Source organism: Myotis brandtii, unplaced genomic scaffold (assembly GCF_000412655.1).
Source record: "Myotis brandtii unplaced genomic scaffold, ASM41265v1 scaffold317, whole genome shotgun sequence".
In the NCBI taxonomy this organism is placed as follows: domain Eukaryota; kingdom Metazoa; phylum Chordata; class Mammalia; order Chiroptera; family Vespertilionidae; genus Myotis; species Myotis brandtii.
Window position 1 is genome coordinate 1,904,505 of NW_005362155.1, and position 13,746 is coordinate 1,918,250.

A 13,746-nucleotide genomic window follows, 5' to 3' on the forward strand; every position below is an offset into this window, starting at 1 on the left:
TCGGTGGGGAGGACGGTTTTGGTGGGTGGTGGGGGGGGGGGGGGGGGGGTCTGAGGATTCAGTGAGATGATACACAGGACTTGTCAGTGAGGCAACTGTAATAGCCCTGGATGGAAATTTGTACAAGCCTGCTTGGCTTTCCAGAGGGAAAACTGAGGCTCAGGGAGATGGAGTAGGGACACCCCAACCTAGCAATGCCAGAGCCCTGGGTGAGGCTGGGGAGTGTTCGGTTGCCTGCTGAGCTGCCCCTCACCCCCCCTCCTCCAGGACTGCCTGGCCACTGAGAAGTGCTGCACCAACGTGTGTGGGCTGCAGAGCTGTGTGGCTGCCCGATTCCCTGAGGGTGGCCTGGCCACACCTGCACTGGTGGCTTCGTGCGAGGGCTTCTCATGCCCACAGCAGGGCTCAGACTGCGACATCTGGGATGGGCAGCCTGTGTGCCGCTGCCGTGACCGTTGTGAGAAGGAACCCAGCTTCACCTGTGCCTCAGATGGCCTCACCTACTATAATCGCTGCTACATGGACGCAGAGGCCTGTCTGCGTGGTCTCCGCCTGCACGTCGTGCCCTGCAAACACATTCTCACCTGGCCACCCAGCAGCCCAGGGCCACCTGAGACCACTGCCCGCCCGACACCCGGGGACACCCCAGTGCCACCTGCCCTCTACAGCAGCCCTTCCCCACAGGTGGTGTATGTGGGGGGCACCGCCAGCCTCCACTGCGATGTCAGTGGCCGCCCGCCACCCGCTGTGACCTGGGAGAAGCAGAGTGAGCAGCGGGAGAACCTAATCATGCGGCCAGACCAGATGTATGGCAATGTGGTGGTCACCAGCATTGGGCAGCTGGTGCTTTACAATGCCCGGCCTGAGGATGCCGGCCTCTATACCTGCACTGCACGCAACACTGCTGGCCTGCTGCGGGCTGACTTCCCACTCTCTGTGGTCCAGCGGGATCCAGCCAGGGACAGTGCCCCCAGCGCCCCTGCGGAGTGCCTGCCCCAAGCACAGGCCTGTGCCAGCCCCCTCTCCAGCCATGTCCTCTGGCACTTTGACCCACAGCGGGGTGGTTGCATGACCTTCCAAGTTGGCAGCTGTGATGGAGGCACCCAGGGCTTTGAGACCTATGAGGAGTGCCAGCAAGCCTGTGCCCGCGGGCCAGGGGATAACTGTGTGCTGCCAGCCGTGCAGGGCCCCTGCCAAGGCTGGGAGCCACGCTGGGCCTATAGCCCACTGCTACAGCAGTGCCACCCCTTCGTGTATGGTGGCTGTGAAGGCAACAGCAACAACTTCGAGAGCCAAGAGAGCTGTGAGGATGCCTGCCCTGTGCCGCGCATGCCACCCTGCCGGGCCTGCCGCCTCAGGAGCAAGCTGGCGCTGAGCTTGTGCCGCAGTGACTTTGCTATTGTAGGGCGACTCACAGAAGTGCTAGAGGAGTCGGAGGCTGGTGGCGGCAGCATTGCCCGTGTGGCCCTAGACGATGTGCTCAAAGATGACAAGATGGGCCTCAGGTTCTTGGGCACCAAGTACCTGGAGGTGACACTGAGTGGCATGGACTGGGCCTGCCCCTGCCCCAATGTGACAGCAGGTGATGGCCCGCTGGTCATTATGGGTGAAGTACGAGACGGTGTGGCTGTCCTGGATGCTGGCAGCTATGTCCGTATCGCCAGCGAGAAGCGCATCAAGAAGATCTCAGAGCTGCTGGAGAAGAGGGCCTGCGAGCTGCTCAACCGCTTCCAGGACTAGCCCCACCTACCTAGAGCACTGCCTGCCCCTGTCCTCCAGTCCTCCCAGTCCCCGCCCCCCAATAAAAGCATTTCCCAGGAGGGACATCATGGCCTGCTGGTGCTGAGCCTCCCAGGGTGACCACCCTTCCCTTCCCCCATCCAACCTGTGATCCAGCTGGGTCCTGCCACCACACTGGTGTTTAGGCTCTAGTCCAGTGATGGCGAACCTTTTGAGCTCAGCGTGTCAGCAGTTTGAAAAACCCTAACTTAACTCTGGTGCTGTGTCACATATAGAAATTTTTTGATATTTGCAACCATAGTAAAACAAAGATTTATATATTTAAATGCCATTTAACAAAGAAAAATCAACCAAAAAAATGAGTTCGCGTGTCACCTATGACACGCGTGTCACCTATGACACGCATGTCATAGGTTCGCCATCACTGCTCTAGTCCAAGGTCACCATGGAGCACCAGTTCCCACCTGGGGAGCCTCCTGTTTCCCTCCAAGAGCACAAGCCAGGACTAGGTCCAGGGGTGGGTGCCACCTCTGGTGGCAGGACGGCCATGCAGTCAGTTCAGTCCTGCCTCAGCAGTCCGAGTTTTCTCCCTTCTCTGCCGTGCAAGTGGAACAGCAGGGTCTAGGACGTCCATAAGCCCTGACCCCATAGGCCAGACCTCTCCTGCCCCCAGGAATGGAGCCCTTGGAGACAGCTTGCACATCCAGCACCACCTAGGGTGCTCCCAGGAAGAGGCATAGTGGACACCAGCAATAGGATAGCAGGAAACACTTTATTCCCAGGCTCTCAGCAGCCCTGTGGCCACTGACCAAGAGCCCCCAGAATGGGCAAGGCCAGTCTGCATGGCCTGGTCCAGGGAGGCAGAGGCTGGCTATCTGGGTTTGTCCCAGAGGGGGCCTCTCTGGTGACATAGGCATGCAGGAAGAAGGGTTACTCTTTCCGGAAAATCAGGCATTTGTTGTTGGCTGGCATATCCACCTAGGAGAGATGCTTTGGCTGAAGAAGCTGCCCAGGGAGGCCACCCAGACCCCCAGGCCCTCCCACCTACCATCTTCTCCAAAAGAAGACCGCTGGCCTGGCCCAGGTCCTCCAAGAAGGCCGTGTCCCGCAGCCCCCACTCTGGGTTCCTGCAGGGGGAAAAGAGGTAGAGTTGGGAGTCACCCAGCTAACCTGCCTTCCCAAGTAGGCCCACGCACCCCCCCAGCTCTAACCTGCATCTGAGCGACAGGTCAAAGTCCACATTGCTCTGGGGAGAGATCTTCCCGTTGACAGCGTAGGGCTGTGGAGACAGAGGGACACAGGGTCAGCCACTGGGCAGACTTGCAGGCTGCGCCTGGAGGATGAAAAGGACACTATGCTCCCTGCTCCCATGAGCCGCCCTAGGGGGTGTAGGGAGACAGAGGGGAAGGTCTGGGCCTGTTTCAATGGTGGCAGGTAGTGGGGGAGAGGGCAAAGGAAAATACTGAGACGGGAGGGAAGGAGACTAGAAAAGAGGGGACGGCTGAGGCTGGTTGGGATCATAGAGTCAGGGGAGTTCCATCTCGTGCAGGGGCACTCACCCCATAGGTGATGAGCAGCGCCTTGGGCTTGAGCAGGTGTCCTGCTGCTCTGAAGAGCCCCTAGGGAGGGGAGAGGCAGGATGGCAGTGAGTAACTTTACCCAGGCCTCCAAAAGAGCTCTGGGCTGGGGGCTGGAGACTCAACCTGACCTCCCCAGGCCTCAGTGCCTTATGAAATGGGGCAAACCTGGCACCCAATGCAGGGGGAAGGGTGCCCCCTGGCGCAGGTACTGGTCCTTGGGTGGCTCGCTTCAGCTCCCACAGACCTTGGTGCAGTTCAGGGGGCTGATGTGGATCATGTTGATGCAGAGCAGCAGGTCCAGCGACTGCGGCTGGATCCCGCCCCATTTCTCCCAATCCCAGGTCACGTCCAGGTACAGCGGAGCCTTCACGTTGGACAATCCCTGGCCTTGAGTGGTGGCCGAGATGCTGTCGGAGGGGCAGCCCGTGAGTGGGGGTGGCCTGTGCACCCGTTTCTGACGCCCGCTACAACCGCGTTCACAGCAGTCACGTGGGCTCGAGAAGCCGGGGGTGGGGGGGGGCGCCGAGGCCCACTTTAATCACCCGGGGCCCCGCCTTCCCCGCACCTGTCCAAGCAGCGCTGGTCCACGTCAGACGGCTGCCACTCCGCAAGGGGGAAAGCCCGCGCGAAGTGGGCCGCATGCTGGCCAGAGCCCGAGGCCACTTCCAGCACACGAATGCCGCGCTGAGCCGGGTCCACATACTGCCGCAGAACGCGCAGAATTGGTTCCTTGTTCCGCTCGGCGGCCGCTGCCAAAAGCATCACGGCGCCACAGCTAGTCCGTCCAGAGCGGTAGCACGGCCGCTGCAAGGCCCGCCGGGAGTTGTAGTCAGGCCGTCGCGAAGCCCGTCCCCACGGACTACAGTTCCCAGGAGGACGCGTATAGCAGTTTAAAGGGCCCGCTTCATCTGGAGGCGCGTAGGGGGCGGCTACCCCTGCGGAGCATCGGGCGGAGAGTTTGGGTCGCTGGTGTGTAGGTGCTCTTCAGCTCAGCACTCTGTCGCCATGGCTGCCCTAACATTTTCATAGTTCTTGTGACTCTGAAATGGTCTCGTTCGTGCTTGCACCGAAATGGATGGTTACCCCATGCTTCCGGTTTTTTCTCGTCTTGAAATTTCTGCTGTCACGGACAGCAAGTTGAGATGAGAAAAAAAACAAACTAAAAAGTTTACGTGCGCCGCCCGGGAATCGAACCCGGGTCGCAAGAATGGGAATCTTGCATGATACCACTACACCAGCGGCGCTTGTTGGGTTCCTTGTGGCTCGCGAGACCTAGGAGGTTGTGACGCAACCTTCCCCTGCTCAAATGTCATAATGCGTGCGCCGCGCCACCCCTGCGATCGCAGCCTGGGAGAGGCGCGTCTAGCGGCTGCAGGCGGCACCTAGGGTAGGAATGCCGGCTGCACGGGTCCGCGGTGGTGGGAGGTCTCACAGTGTCGCTTGGGAGCTGGACCCAGGGACTGGGGTTTGTGAACCGCCTCGACGCGGGCCTGCGGCGTGGAAGCCATGGCAACCGCGGGTTTTCCCGAACCGAAGCGTGCGGGGGGCGCTTCAGGTCGGCGGGCTGGTCCCAGCCTGCGGGAAGCGGGCAAGCCTGAGAGAAGGCGGACTCGGTGATGCCCCGGGCTTGTCTGTGACACTGAAATGACCGGCGCTCGCCCGGGGTCCGCGGATGGTGTGAGGATCGGTGACCCCTGAGCCAAATCGGAGGCCGATTTGTATCCAAGGTGTTTCCCCAGTTGTCCGTTTGGGGCCCATGTCTCAGGGGGGCCCTTTCTCGCAGGCTGAGAGCCGGTGCCCTGCAGTCCAGACTAGCTTATCTCCTTTGCTGAGCAATTTTTCACGAGTGAGACCCCGGAAACCTAGGGCACTCAGACTCTAACCCAGACTTCAGCCTGGCATTGCCCGCCAGGGGCCAGGGGTATGCGGGTGGGGCCAGTGACCAGGGGCTGTGGGTCTAGTGATGTGGAGGGAAGTGAATTTCCTGAGTGGTGCCGGGTGGGCCCGTCCGCACAGCCTCCCTGGGAAAGTCCCACTCAGTGGACGGGCCTCCCCGCTCCAGGAAGAGCCATTGGCATTCTGCACTGTGACCACCCGACTTCCTTCAACACTTCACAGCCCTGAGCTTTTCTTAATCTGACTCGCTTTTTGCTTCACTTTCTCCTGATTGTCAGCTGAACATTTTCCGTATCTCGGGGTGGAGGAGGAGAGGTCTCTCTCAATGCACTCCCTGCCCCTGACCCCCTGTGACCAGTGATGGTCACCTGAGATCTCACTGCCTGCGCCCCTCACCAGCCAAGCCCCTCACCACTCCTAGCCCACCTAGAGCCGGGGTGGGGAACCTTTTTTCTGCCAAGGGCCATTTGGATATTTATAACATCATTTGCTTAATATAACTCACAATATAAGTTTATGTTGCTATAAAACAAAAACAGGCCAGACAAAATTATCACATTAAAAACTAGCCTGCTGCCATGGCTGGTTTGGCTCAGTGGATAGAGCGTCGGCCTGTGGACTGAAGGGTCCCAAGTTCGATCCCGATCAAGGGCATGTATCTTGGTTGCGGGCGCATCCCCAGTGGGAGGTGTGCAGGAGACGGCTGATCGATGTTTCTGACTATCTCTCTCCCTTCCTCTCTGTAAAAAATCAATAAAATATATTTTTTAGAAATTAGCCTGCTATATCTTAATCAATAAAAAATATATTTTAAAAAAATTAGCCTGCTATATTTGGCCAAACATTTACTAGTAATTCACTCACCCCTAATGCCTTGGCAGGGCCAGACCAAATTATTTCATGGCCCCTATACGGCCCCCACCCCTGACCTAGAGGCACCAGTTTCCTGCTTGCTTCACCTGTGATTCCCTGGGCACCGGGCACCTTGTGGTATTGTCAGATAATAAATATATGTTCTGTCTTTGTTCCAGTTCCTGTCACAGAGCTCCTAACACACTGGAATGTCCTGAATGAGGGGGCGAGAGGAGCACTTGCTGTTATTAATAAGCCCCTTTCAGGCTTACCTGGGTTTACACCAATGAGGTGACTCTTGGCGGATGAGGGCTGGTTGCCAGAGGAACTCACCTTGTGATCATATGGAGCTTGGAACTTTCTTCCCTGCCCCTGACTTCCTCGGAGGTTGAGGGGCTGGAGACTGAGCTAATCGCCAATGAACAATGACTTAATCAGCCCGTGTACTGGAATTTCCATAAAAACCCTAAATGAAGGCGTTTGGAAACCTGGGTTGGTGAACATGTGGAGGTGCTGGGAAGGTGGTGCTCCTGGAGGGGGCATGGAGCTCCAAATCCTCCCCACCTCTCCCCATGCATCTCTTCTATCTGCTATTCCCGCCTGTATTCTTTTTCTTCTTCTTTTTTTTTAAAAATATATTTTATTGATTTTTTACAGAGAGGAAGGGAAAGGGATAGAGAGTTAGAAACATCGATGAGAGAGAAACATCAATTAGCTGCCTCCTGTACACTTCCTACTGGGGATGTGCCGGCAACCAAGGTACATGCCCTTGACCGGAATCGAACCTGGGCCCTTTCAGTCCGCAGGCCGACACTCTATCCACTGAGCCAAACCGGTTAGGGCTCTTCTTCTTTTTTAATGTATTTTTATTGAATTCAGAGAGAAAGGGAGCGGAAGAGAGAGATAGAAACATCAATGATGAGGGAGAATCATTGCATGGCTGCCTCTTGCACGCCCCCCACTGGGGATCAAGCCTGAAACCTGGCATGTGCCCCTGACTGGATTGAATCTGGGACCCTTCAGTCTGAAGGCTGGTGCTCTATCCACTTAGCCAAACCAGCTAGGGACTGCCTTATATTCTTTATAATAAACCAGTGAACATAAATAAAGCATTTCCCTGACTTCTGTGAGCCTTTCTAATTATGGAATCCAAGGAGGTCAGTCATGGGAACCCCAATTTATAGCTGGCCTCCTGGGCTGTGACTTGGGTCTGAAATTGGGCGGTCTTGTGGGACTGAGTCCTCGGCCTATGGGGTCTGCCCTAATGCTGGGCAGTTAGTGTCAGAACTGAGTTAAATTATAGGACAACCAGTTGGTGTCCGCAGAGAACTGGATAATTGCTCAGTGAGGAAAACCTACACATTTGGTGTCAGGCATTATAAATATAGAAAAATAAGTTTTCCTTTACACTCTGTGTCCGTTCAGAGGGGAGGAGCCCGAGACTGACCCATCTGCCTGTGTCCCCCATGTCATATGGGCTCCTTTAAGGAACTGCCCAAATGCCCAGCAGCGATGCCAGTTTCATAGCCCTTGATCTCAGGCTGATAACTACCTGCCGCATCCACCCCTTTAGGCTGGACGCTATGAGCCAACATCCGCCCTCGGCACCCACCAAGCTCAGAACCTGGGACAGAAGCGCAGATGTGGCTGAGTGGCAGCCTTTGCTGCAGTGTGTGTATGAGTGTGTGCATGAACGAGCCTGTGTGAATACATGTGAGCACGTGAGAGAACACCAGAGCATAGGTGAGTACACATTTCCTGCACCATCTTGGATGTGTGTCAGACTCTGGGAGGACCCCCAGGAGTGCCCACACTGCAGCATCTCCCTCTGGTCTTGACCTTAGGCCTCCGTCCAGGGCCCTGCTGCACTTCCTCCTTTGAGGGAGGCACATCCCATACTGCACTTCCACCTCCAGGTTGGTCTTGGGGCCTGTGCAGAGGAGATGGTCAGGAAATGACTGGTGAGGGTGGGGCTCCTGGACAAGGTCCCCACCTCGTCCCAGTCCTGCTTACCTACAAAAGGGCTGTGGAGCAAGCCTCCCTGAGTGCTGGCTGCAAGACAGCCAGAGCCGAGAGCTGGGTCCAGGCCCATGTACCCACCACTCATTGAACCGCCTCCCTACTCCAGTGGGGGTCCTCACTTCCTCCTAGGTCCTCCTCACACCCTGGATGCTTCACCTTCAGTTCCCTCACTCACAACTATTCCCCTTGCCGTGTTTGCTGTAACAAATTACAGTCAAACTTTATTTCTTGAACGTCTCCCATCTCGAACAATTGTGTTCTTGACCAAATTGTTCACAGAAAAAAATATTCACAGAAAAAAACTTCAGTTTTCGACTTGACAACCCTTTCATGGGGATACCTCAGCATGACAAAAAGTGTCTCTAAGGCAACAAGCAAAAGAGGGAATGCTTTTATTGCTGGCGAAATCCAGGATTGGCACAATTTTAAAACAAAAAAGAGGCATCCAAAAGGCTAATGTTGCTAAAGGTGTAAAAGTGCTCACAAAACAGCAATCACAGGCAACTGAATAGGTAGGAAAACTGTTGTTGATTGGATAAAGGAACAGCAGCTGGTGATAGCATTTCAGAGGCAGTGATATATGAAAATTTTATTTAAGGTTAATAGGGGGTGGTTCTATAGATTTAAGAAAAGGAGTGTTTATTTATAGATTAAACTACATTAGACATGTACTGTATATAAGAAAGGTTGAAACAGAATCATTTGGGGGTCGAACGGATTAATTCAATTTACATTATTGCTATGGGAAAACAATTCCATTTTCGAACAAATCACTTCGCAAATAGCCTTCTGGAACGAGGTTTGAGAAATGAGGTTCCACTGTACCCTAAAACTTGGTGGCTTGAAACAACAGACCTTCATTTTCTCATTTCTGGAGGCCAGAAACCCAGACTAAAGGTGTCAGCTCCCTCAAAGCCCAAGGCGGCTGCTGGGGGCTCCAGGCATTCCCCGGCTTGTGGCCACATCACTGCAGTTTGTCTCCATCTTCACTGTGCTGTCTCCTCTGCACGTCTCTGTGACCAAGTAGCTCTCTCCTTTCTCTTACAAGGACACTCACCAGTGGGTGTAGGGCCCACCCTAATCCAGGTGCCTTATCTCAGTCTTTGCCGACTGATTCCACATAAGGTCACCATCTGAGGTTCGAAGCACACATATCCTTTGGGGAACCCAGTCAACCCACTGCACTTGGGTTTGGGAATGGGCTGGGCCTTCCCTGGAAGCTGGGCAGGGAGGCGGAGCATGTAGCCAGAGCCGTTTCCTGGGGGCTGCTGGCCACCCCTCCCCTGGCAGAAGCCCACCTTCCTGTCTGGGTTGGTGAGGGCCTGGGTCTCAGGTCTGGAAAGTGATTGAGGACTAAAAATGTAAGCTCCTTTCATTGTTTTCATAACATTTTAGTATTGCACCCAGAACCTTTTTTAAATATATTTTTTTATTGATTTTAGAGAGAGAGGAAGGGAAAGGGAGAGAGACAAACATCCATGAGAGAGGAACATGGATTGGCTGCCTCCTGCACGCCCCCTGCCTGGAACCAGGGACCTCATGGTGCACGGGACGTTGATCAACCAACGGAGCCACACCGGCCGGACTAGAACTGTTTTTAGGGTGGAAGGAGCAACAGGAGAGAGCCAGGTGGTCTCTGCTTCAGCTCTCTAGAAGCATTATAGAAACCAGCTGAGCCACACTGGCCGGGGCGAGGTTAACAGCTCTTAATGTGACAGGGGCTAGGGGGTTATATAGTATATAGGACAGTGTAAAATGGATGGGGGCACTGGGGTGCAATCCACCCCAGATGAGCGGAAAATGCTTTACGTGCTCGCCTGGGGAAGGGCGACGGCCTGTTCCAGGAGGCAGCACAAACCAGCAGGCCTGGGGCACAGGGCAGGGGTCTCTGTAGAGTCTCTGAGGGGGTTTGGGGAAGCGATCTCTGTTCTGGCTACATCCAATGTGAGGGTCCCACCGCCGTGAAGTTGTTGCAGTCTCTCCCCACATGGGAAGGCCAGGGCGGTGGGGGACGGGGCGGCAGACCTTGCAGAGCTGGCTGGGGTTCCTGCTGGTTCAAGAGAAAGCAGCTGAGTTTGGGGGGCTCTGGCTGGGCCCATCCCACGCCCCTTGGATGCCAACCTTTGTCCCCAAGCCAGGGTGAGTCTTGTGTTCATAGTTGTGTCCTGCGAGCAGCGAGGCTGGCAGCCCCTACAACTTGGCCTTCATCCTTCCTCCGTTCCCCTTGCTCCCTTGGCTCAGGGTCTCCTGGCCACCCCTGGGCTCTCGCACCCTCACACCCCTGCAGCCCCTGCTTGACCTGTGCCTCCTCCCCTTCCACTTGTCAGGACCATTCCAACTGGGCTGGTACCCGGGGCCCTTCTCAGGCCTCTGGACCCAAACTTTGACCTCAGACTAGGCCTGTGGGCAGGGCCAGGATAAACAGCCTTGGGGCCTGGCCACCAGAGGGCTTCAGCAGGGGCTGGGCCTGTCTGCCTGTTAATGGGCCCGTCCCTCCCCCTTATTCAGGCAGCCAGAGGGGGTGCCTGGGGACGAGGAGCTCTCGGAAAGCTTGTGCCAACTTCGGGGCTGAGGGTGAGGATGTGCCCCAGGACCTTGCTCCCTCTGCCAGGCTCACCGACTCTCAGGACATAGGCCCTCCTCAGACACCTCACCCTGTGGTGTCTCCCCAGAGTGAGTGAGCAGCGTGCCGGAGGCCACCAGGAAGGCCAGGACAGCCAGCACAGCTGGTGCAGGCACGCGCTGGCCATGATGCTGCTGGGGGTAGGGGTAGGCCCCACAGGGGTGGACAGAATCCTGGACTCCCAGACATGTTCTCGCCTGGGGCCCAGCCCTCCTCTTGCCTCTCGGGGTCACAGGCCTAGCCCAGCCTGAGGAGGTAGCTGGGAGGAAGGCATTTGACCTTGAACCTTGCTGAGGACAGGGTGCAGAGCTAAAGGGCTGTGTGTGAGAGGCACATGGGAGGAAAGACAGCCCAGCCACCCCTGGGGTGCAAGCTTCCGCGAGGGTCCGAGCAGCCCTGGTCACCTACACAGGTGCATAGGGTGGCCTGGGAGGGACTCAGCACAGAGCAGGTGGGGTGAGGGGTTCCTCCTGCTGGTCTGTTCCCTCTGCACCCCTCACTCCTCTCCCCTCTGCTTAGTGTCTGCCCTGCCTGGGTGGGAGGCTTCCGACCACTGTGCTCTGGGCTGTGGGGGTGTCACCAGAAAGGGGACCAGCTGGGACAGTGAAACAAAAGAAGGGACTAAGGCAGAAGAAGCAATAGGAGAGAGAAGTCAGAGAAAAGGGGGCCTTGGGGACAGGTTCAGAGGGTGAGCCTGGACGGTCTGCCGCTGCCCACTGCTCCCCTGAAAGCAAGTCTCATGGGGTCCCTGGAGTCAGGAGAAAAACAGCAAAGGTACAAGGCATGGACGTGCTCTTGAGAGAACTCACCTTGTGTCTTTGTCTTGAGTCTTGACATGGAATTGTTGTCAATCACTCAGGCTCACCAAACCCTTGGCTGAGCTGGCCCGGCACAGGGTTAAGTCCGACAGAGACAGAACAGTTCCTTTCCAGGGAGAAGGCTGGGCATATTGACAGGCGAGTAGAAAGAAGGTTAGAAATAAGAGAAGGAACGTTCTGTGAAGGCCCGGCCTATATGTTACTTATCTGTCACAGGTTCTCGTTTCTCGAAGAGGAACTTGACGGGTTCACAGAGTAGGTCTGGGTTTGTGGTTCCCGCGGGGACTCACAAGAAACGGGTCTAATTCGGGGTAAGTGACCCCAGCAAGGTCTCCCTCTGAACTTCACTGCAGTTGGGGTGCTTAGTGGGACCTGGCGTGGGCCCTTCTATTTGGGTTGTTGTTGGGACTCAGGAGAGTTGTCTCAGGTTTTATTTTTATTAATAGAGAGAGAGGAAGGGAGAGGGATGAGGGATAGAGAGATAGAAACATCGACGAGAGAGGAACATCATCAATTGGCTGCCTCCTGCACGGCCTTTACTGGGGATTGAGTCTGCAACCAAGGTACACGCCCTTGACCAGAATCGAACCTGGAACCTTTCAGTCCACAGGTTGATGCTCTATCCACTGAGCCAAACTGCCCAGAGCTGTCTTCCGGTTTTAAACTAGACCATATCTCCCGGCTTAACGTGTTTATATAGGTAGTCTTTATCAGCGGCACATAGAATTTTGTTTCCATATTCCTGTAATGCTTTTTGTACCTGTCCTAGATTAATGGCATAAGACACTAGCTGGAGGGTTTCCTCATGTAGTAGGAGGTCAGATCTGAGAAAGGGACTGCCAGAGGTGAGTTTGTTACCGATTGGGGTTACCAGCTGGGACCTCGGTTCTTTCTGTTGTCGCAGAAAAGATGTTAGGGTCAACAAAAATGAAAGTAAAGCAAAGTGGGATTTATTGACGATACACTCCAAGCGAGGAGTGGGCCAACTGAGAGAGACAATGGCCCCAAATTCCTGGGTTATATGGTTTAAACCAGTGGTTCCCAAACTTATTTGGCCTACCGCCCCCTTTCCAGAAAAAATATTACTCAGCGCCCCCTGGAAATTAATTTTTTTAAAATTTTAATAGCAATTAAACAGAAAGATATATGTATTAATGTTTCTACCTTTTTCGTAAAATATAGTAAAGAAAGGTGTAAATTAGAAACATTGAAGTTTGAAATTATGAAACTATTTATTGAACTCAGAATAGAAAGGTAATACAAAAAAAGTTAAAACAAATGCACCTGTGGCCATCACTGCCCCCCTGGATCGCTGCAGCGCCCACCAGGGGGCGGTAGCGCCCACTTTGGGAATCACTGGTTTAAACCAAAAAGATGTTACTGGGGAGAGGGGACCTCGGTTCTTGTCTTCTTGAGGGAAAGATTTAAAAGAGACAAAGTGTAGAAAAGCAAGCAAGAATATATTGGCCGCAGCAAAAATATACTTAGGAGAGTGAAACAAGGAAGGGCATAGGAGAGCCTGGGTGGGGCTGCCTCGGCTCACTGAGAAGTCAGATAATGGGGGGCCTTGGAGACAGGTTCAGGGGTAAGCCCGGGAGGAGCTGACACTGCCCATTGTGTCCCTGGTTGCAAATCTCATGGGGCCCCTTAGAGCAGGGGTCCTCAAACTACGGCCCGAGGGCCACATGCACATACAAATATTGTATTTGTTCCCGTTTTGTTTTTTTACTTCAAAATAAGATATGTGCAGTGTGCATAGGAATTTGTTCATAGTTTTTTTTTAAACTATAGTCCGGCCCTCCAATGGTCTGAGGGACAGTGAACTGGCCCCCTGTTTAAAAAGTTTGAGGACCCCTGCTTAGAGGTTAGGGGATACCTGGTGAGGGAAGGGGAAAAAGGAGAGGGGGAAGCACCTAGTTTCTTATTATTCTACTAGAGGCCCGGTGCACGAGATTCCTGCACTGGGCAGGGGGGTCCCTCAGCCCGGCCTGCACCCTCTTGCAGTCTGGGAGCCGTCAGTCGGACATCCTTAGCCTGCTGCAGAGGCAGGAGAGGCTCCCGCCACCACTGCTGTGCGCCCCAGCCTTGAGCATGGCTCCCTGTGGGAGCGCACTGACCACCGAGCATCTGCCTGGTGGTCAGTGCGTGTCATAGCAACCGGTCGTTCCGATGTTCAGTCGATTTGCATATTAGCCTTTTATTATATAGGATGATA

At 54.9% G+C, this 13,746-nt stretch overlaps 2 protein-coding genes, 1 long non-coding RNA gene and 1 other non-coding gene across 5 annotated transcripts in view; 1 reads left to right on the top strand and 3 right to left on the bottom strand.

The window, feature by feature from the left end:
• The window catches only part of WFIKKN1 (WAP, follistatin/kazal, immunoglobulin, kunitz and netrin domain containing 1), a 3,669-nt gene extending 1,845 nt beyond the window's left edge, over positions 1 to 1,824 (top strand). Inside the window, exon 2 of the mRNA XM_005870373.2 lies at positions 268 to 1,824. Coding sequence (XP_005870435.1) covers positions 268 to 1,740 — 1,473 coding nt within the window. The 3' untranslated portion in view covers positions 1,741 to 1,824. The remainder of the gene's footprint in view (positions 1 to 267) is intronic.
• A 669-nt stretch (positions 1,825 to 2,493) lies between these two features.
• Positions 2,494 to 4,153, bottom strand: LOC102253204 (chromosome unknown open reading frame, human C16orf13). 2 transcript variants are annotated; one of them, XM_005870375.2, is made up of 6 exons: positions 3,886 to 4,149; positions 3,565 to 3,727; positions 3,300 to 3,359; positions 2,952 to 3,019; positions 2,789 to 2,867; positions 2,494 to 2,718 (listed from the first exon to the last, which is right to left on the bottom strand). In XM_005870375.2, the coding sequence occupies exons 1-6, from the start codon at positions 4,080 to 4,082 to the stop codon at positions 2,671 to 2,673; spliced, it is 615 nt and encodes a 204-aa protein (XP_005870437.1). In that variant the 5' UTR covers positions 4,083 to 4,149; the 3' UTR covers positions 2,494 to 2,670. The 2 variants fall into 2 exon arrangements, with proteins under 2 accessions (XP_005870437.1, XP_005870438.1); XM_005870376.2 differs by lacking the exons at positions 2,952 to 3,019; positions 3,565 to 3,727 and having other exon boundaries at positions 3,886 to 4,153.
• Positions 4,154 to 4,493: 340 nt separating this feature from the next.
• TRNAG-CCC lies at positions 4,494 to 4,564 on the bottom strand. The gene has a single exon. It is a non-coding gene; the product is annotated as a tRNA-Gly (tRNA).
• A 4,983-nt stretch (positions 4,565 to 9,547) lies between these two features.
• LOC102253892 overlaps positions 9,548 to 13,746 on the bottom strand; it is a 9,479-nt gene continuing 5,280 nt past the window's right edge. The window contains exons 2-3 of the long non-coding RNA XR_313824.2: positions 11,523 to 11,653; positions 9,548 to 10,137 (exon numbers count right to left, since the gene is read on the bottom strand). This is a non-coding gene — a long non-coding RNA (uncharacterized LOC102253892). The remainder of the gene's footprint in view (positions 10,138 to 11,522; positions 11,654 to 13,746) is intronic.

Coding starts and splice junctions, on each gene's coding strand:
- LOC102253204 (XM_005870375.2), bottom strand. CDS start 4,082: ATGCTTTTGGCAGCGGCCGCCGAGCGGAACAAGGAACCAATTCTGCGC. Junction 3,020..3,299: donor CGCTGCTCATCACCTATGGG/GTGAGTGCCCCT, acceptor CTGTCTCCACAG/CCCTACGCTGTCAACGGGAA. Junction 2,868..2,951: donor GACCTGTCGCTCAGATGCAG/GTTAGAGCTGGG, acceptor TTCCCCCTGCAG/GAACCCAGAGTGGGGGCTGC.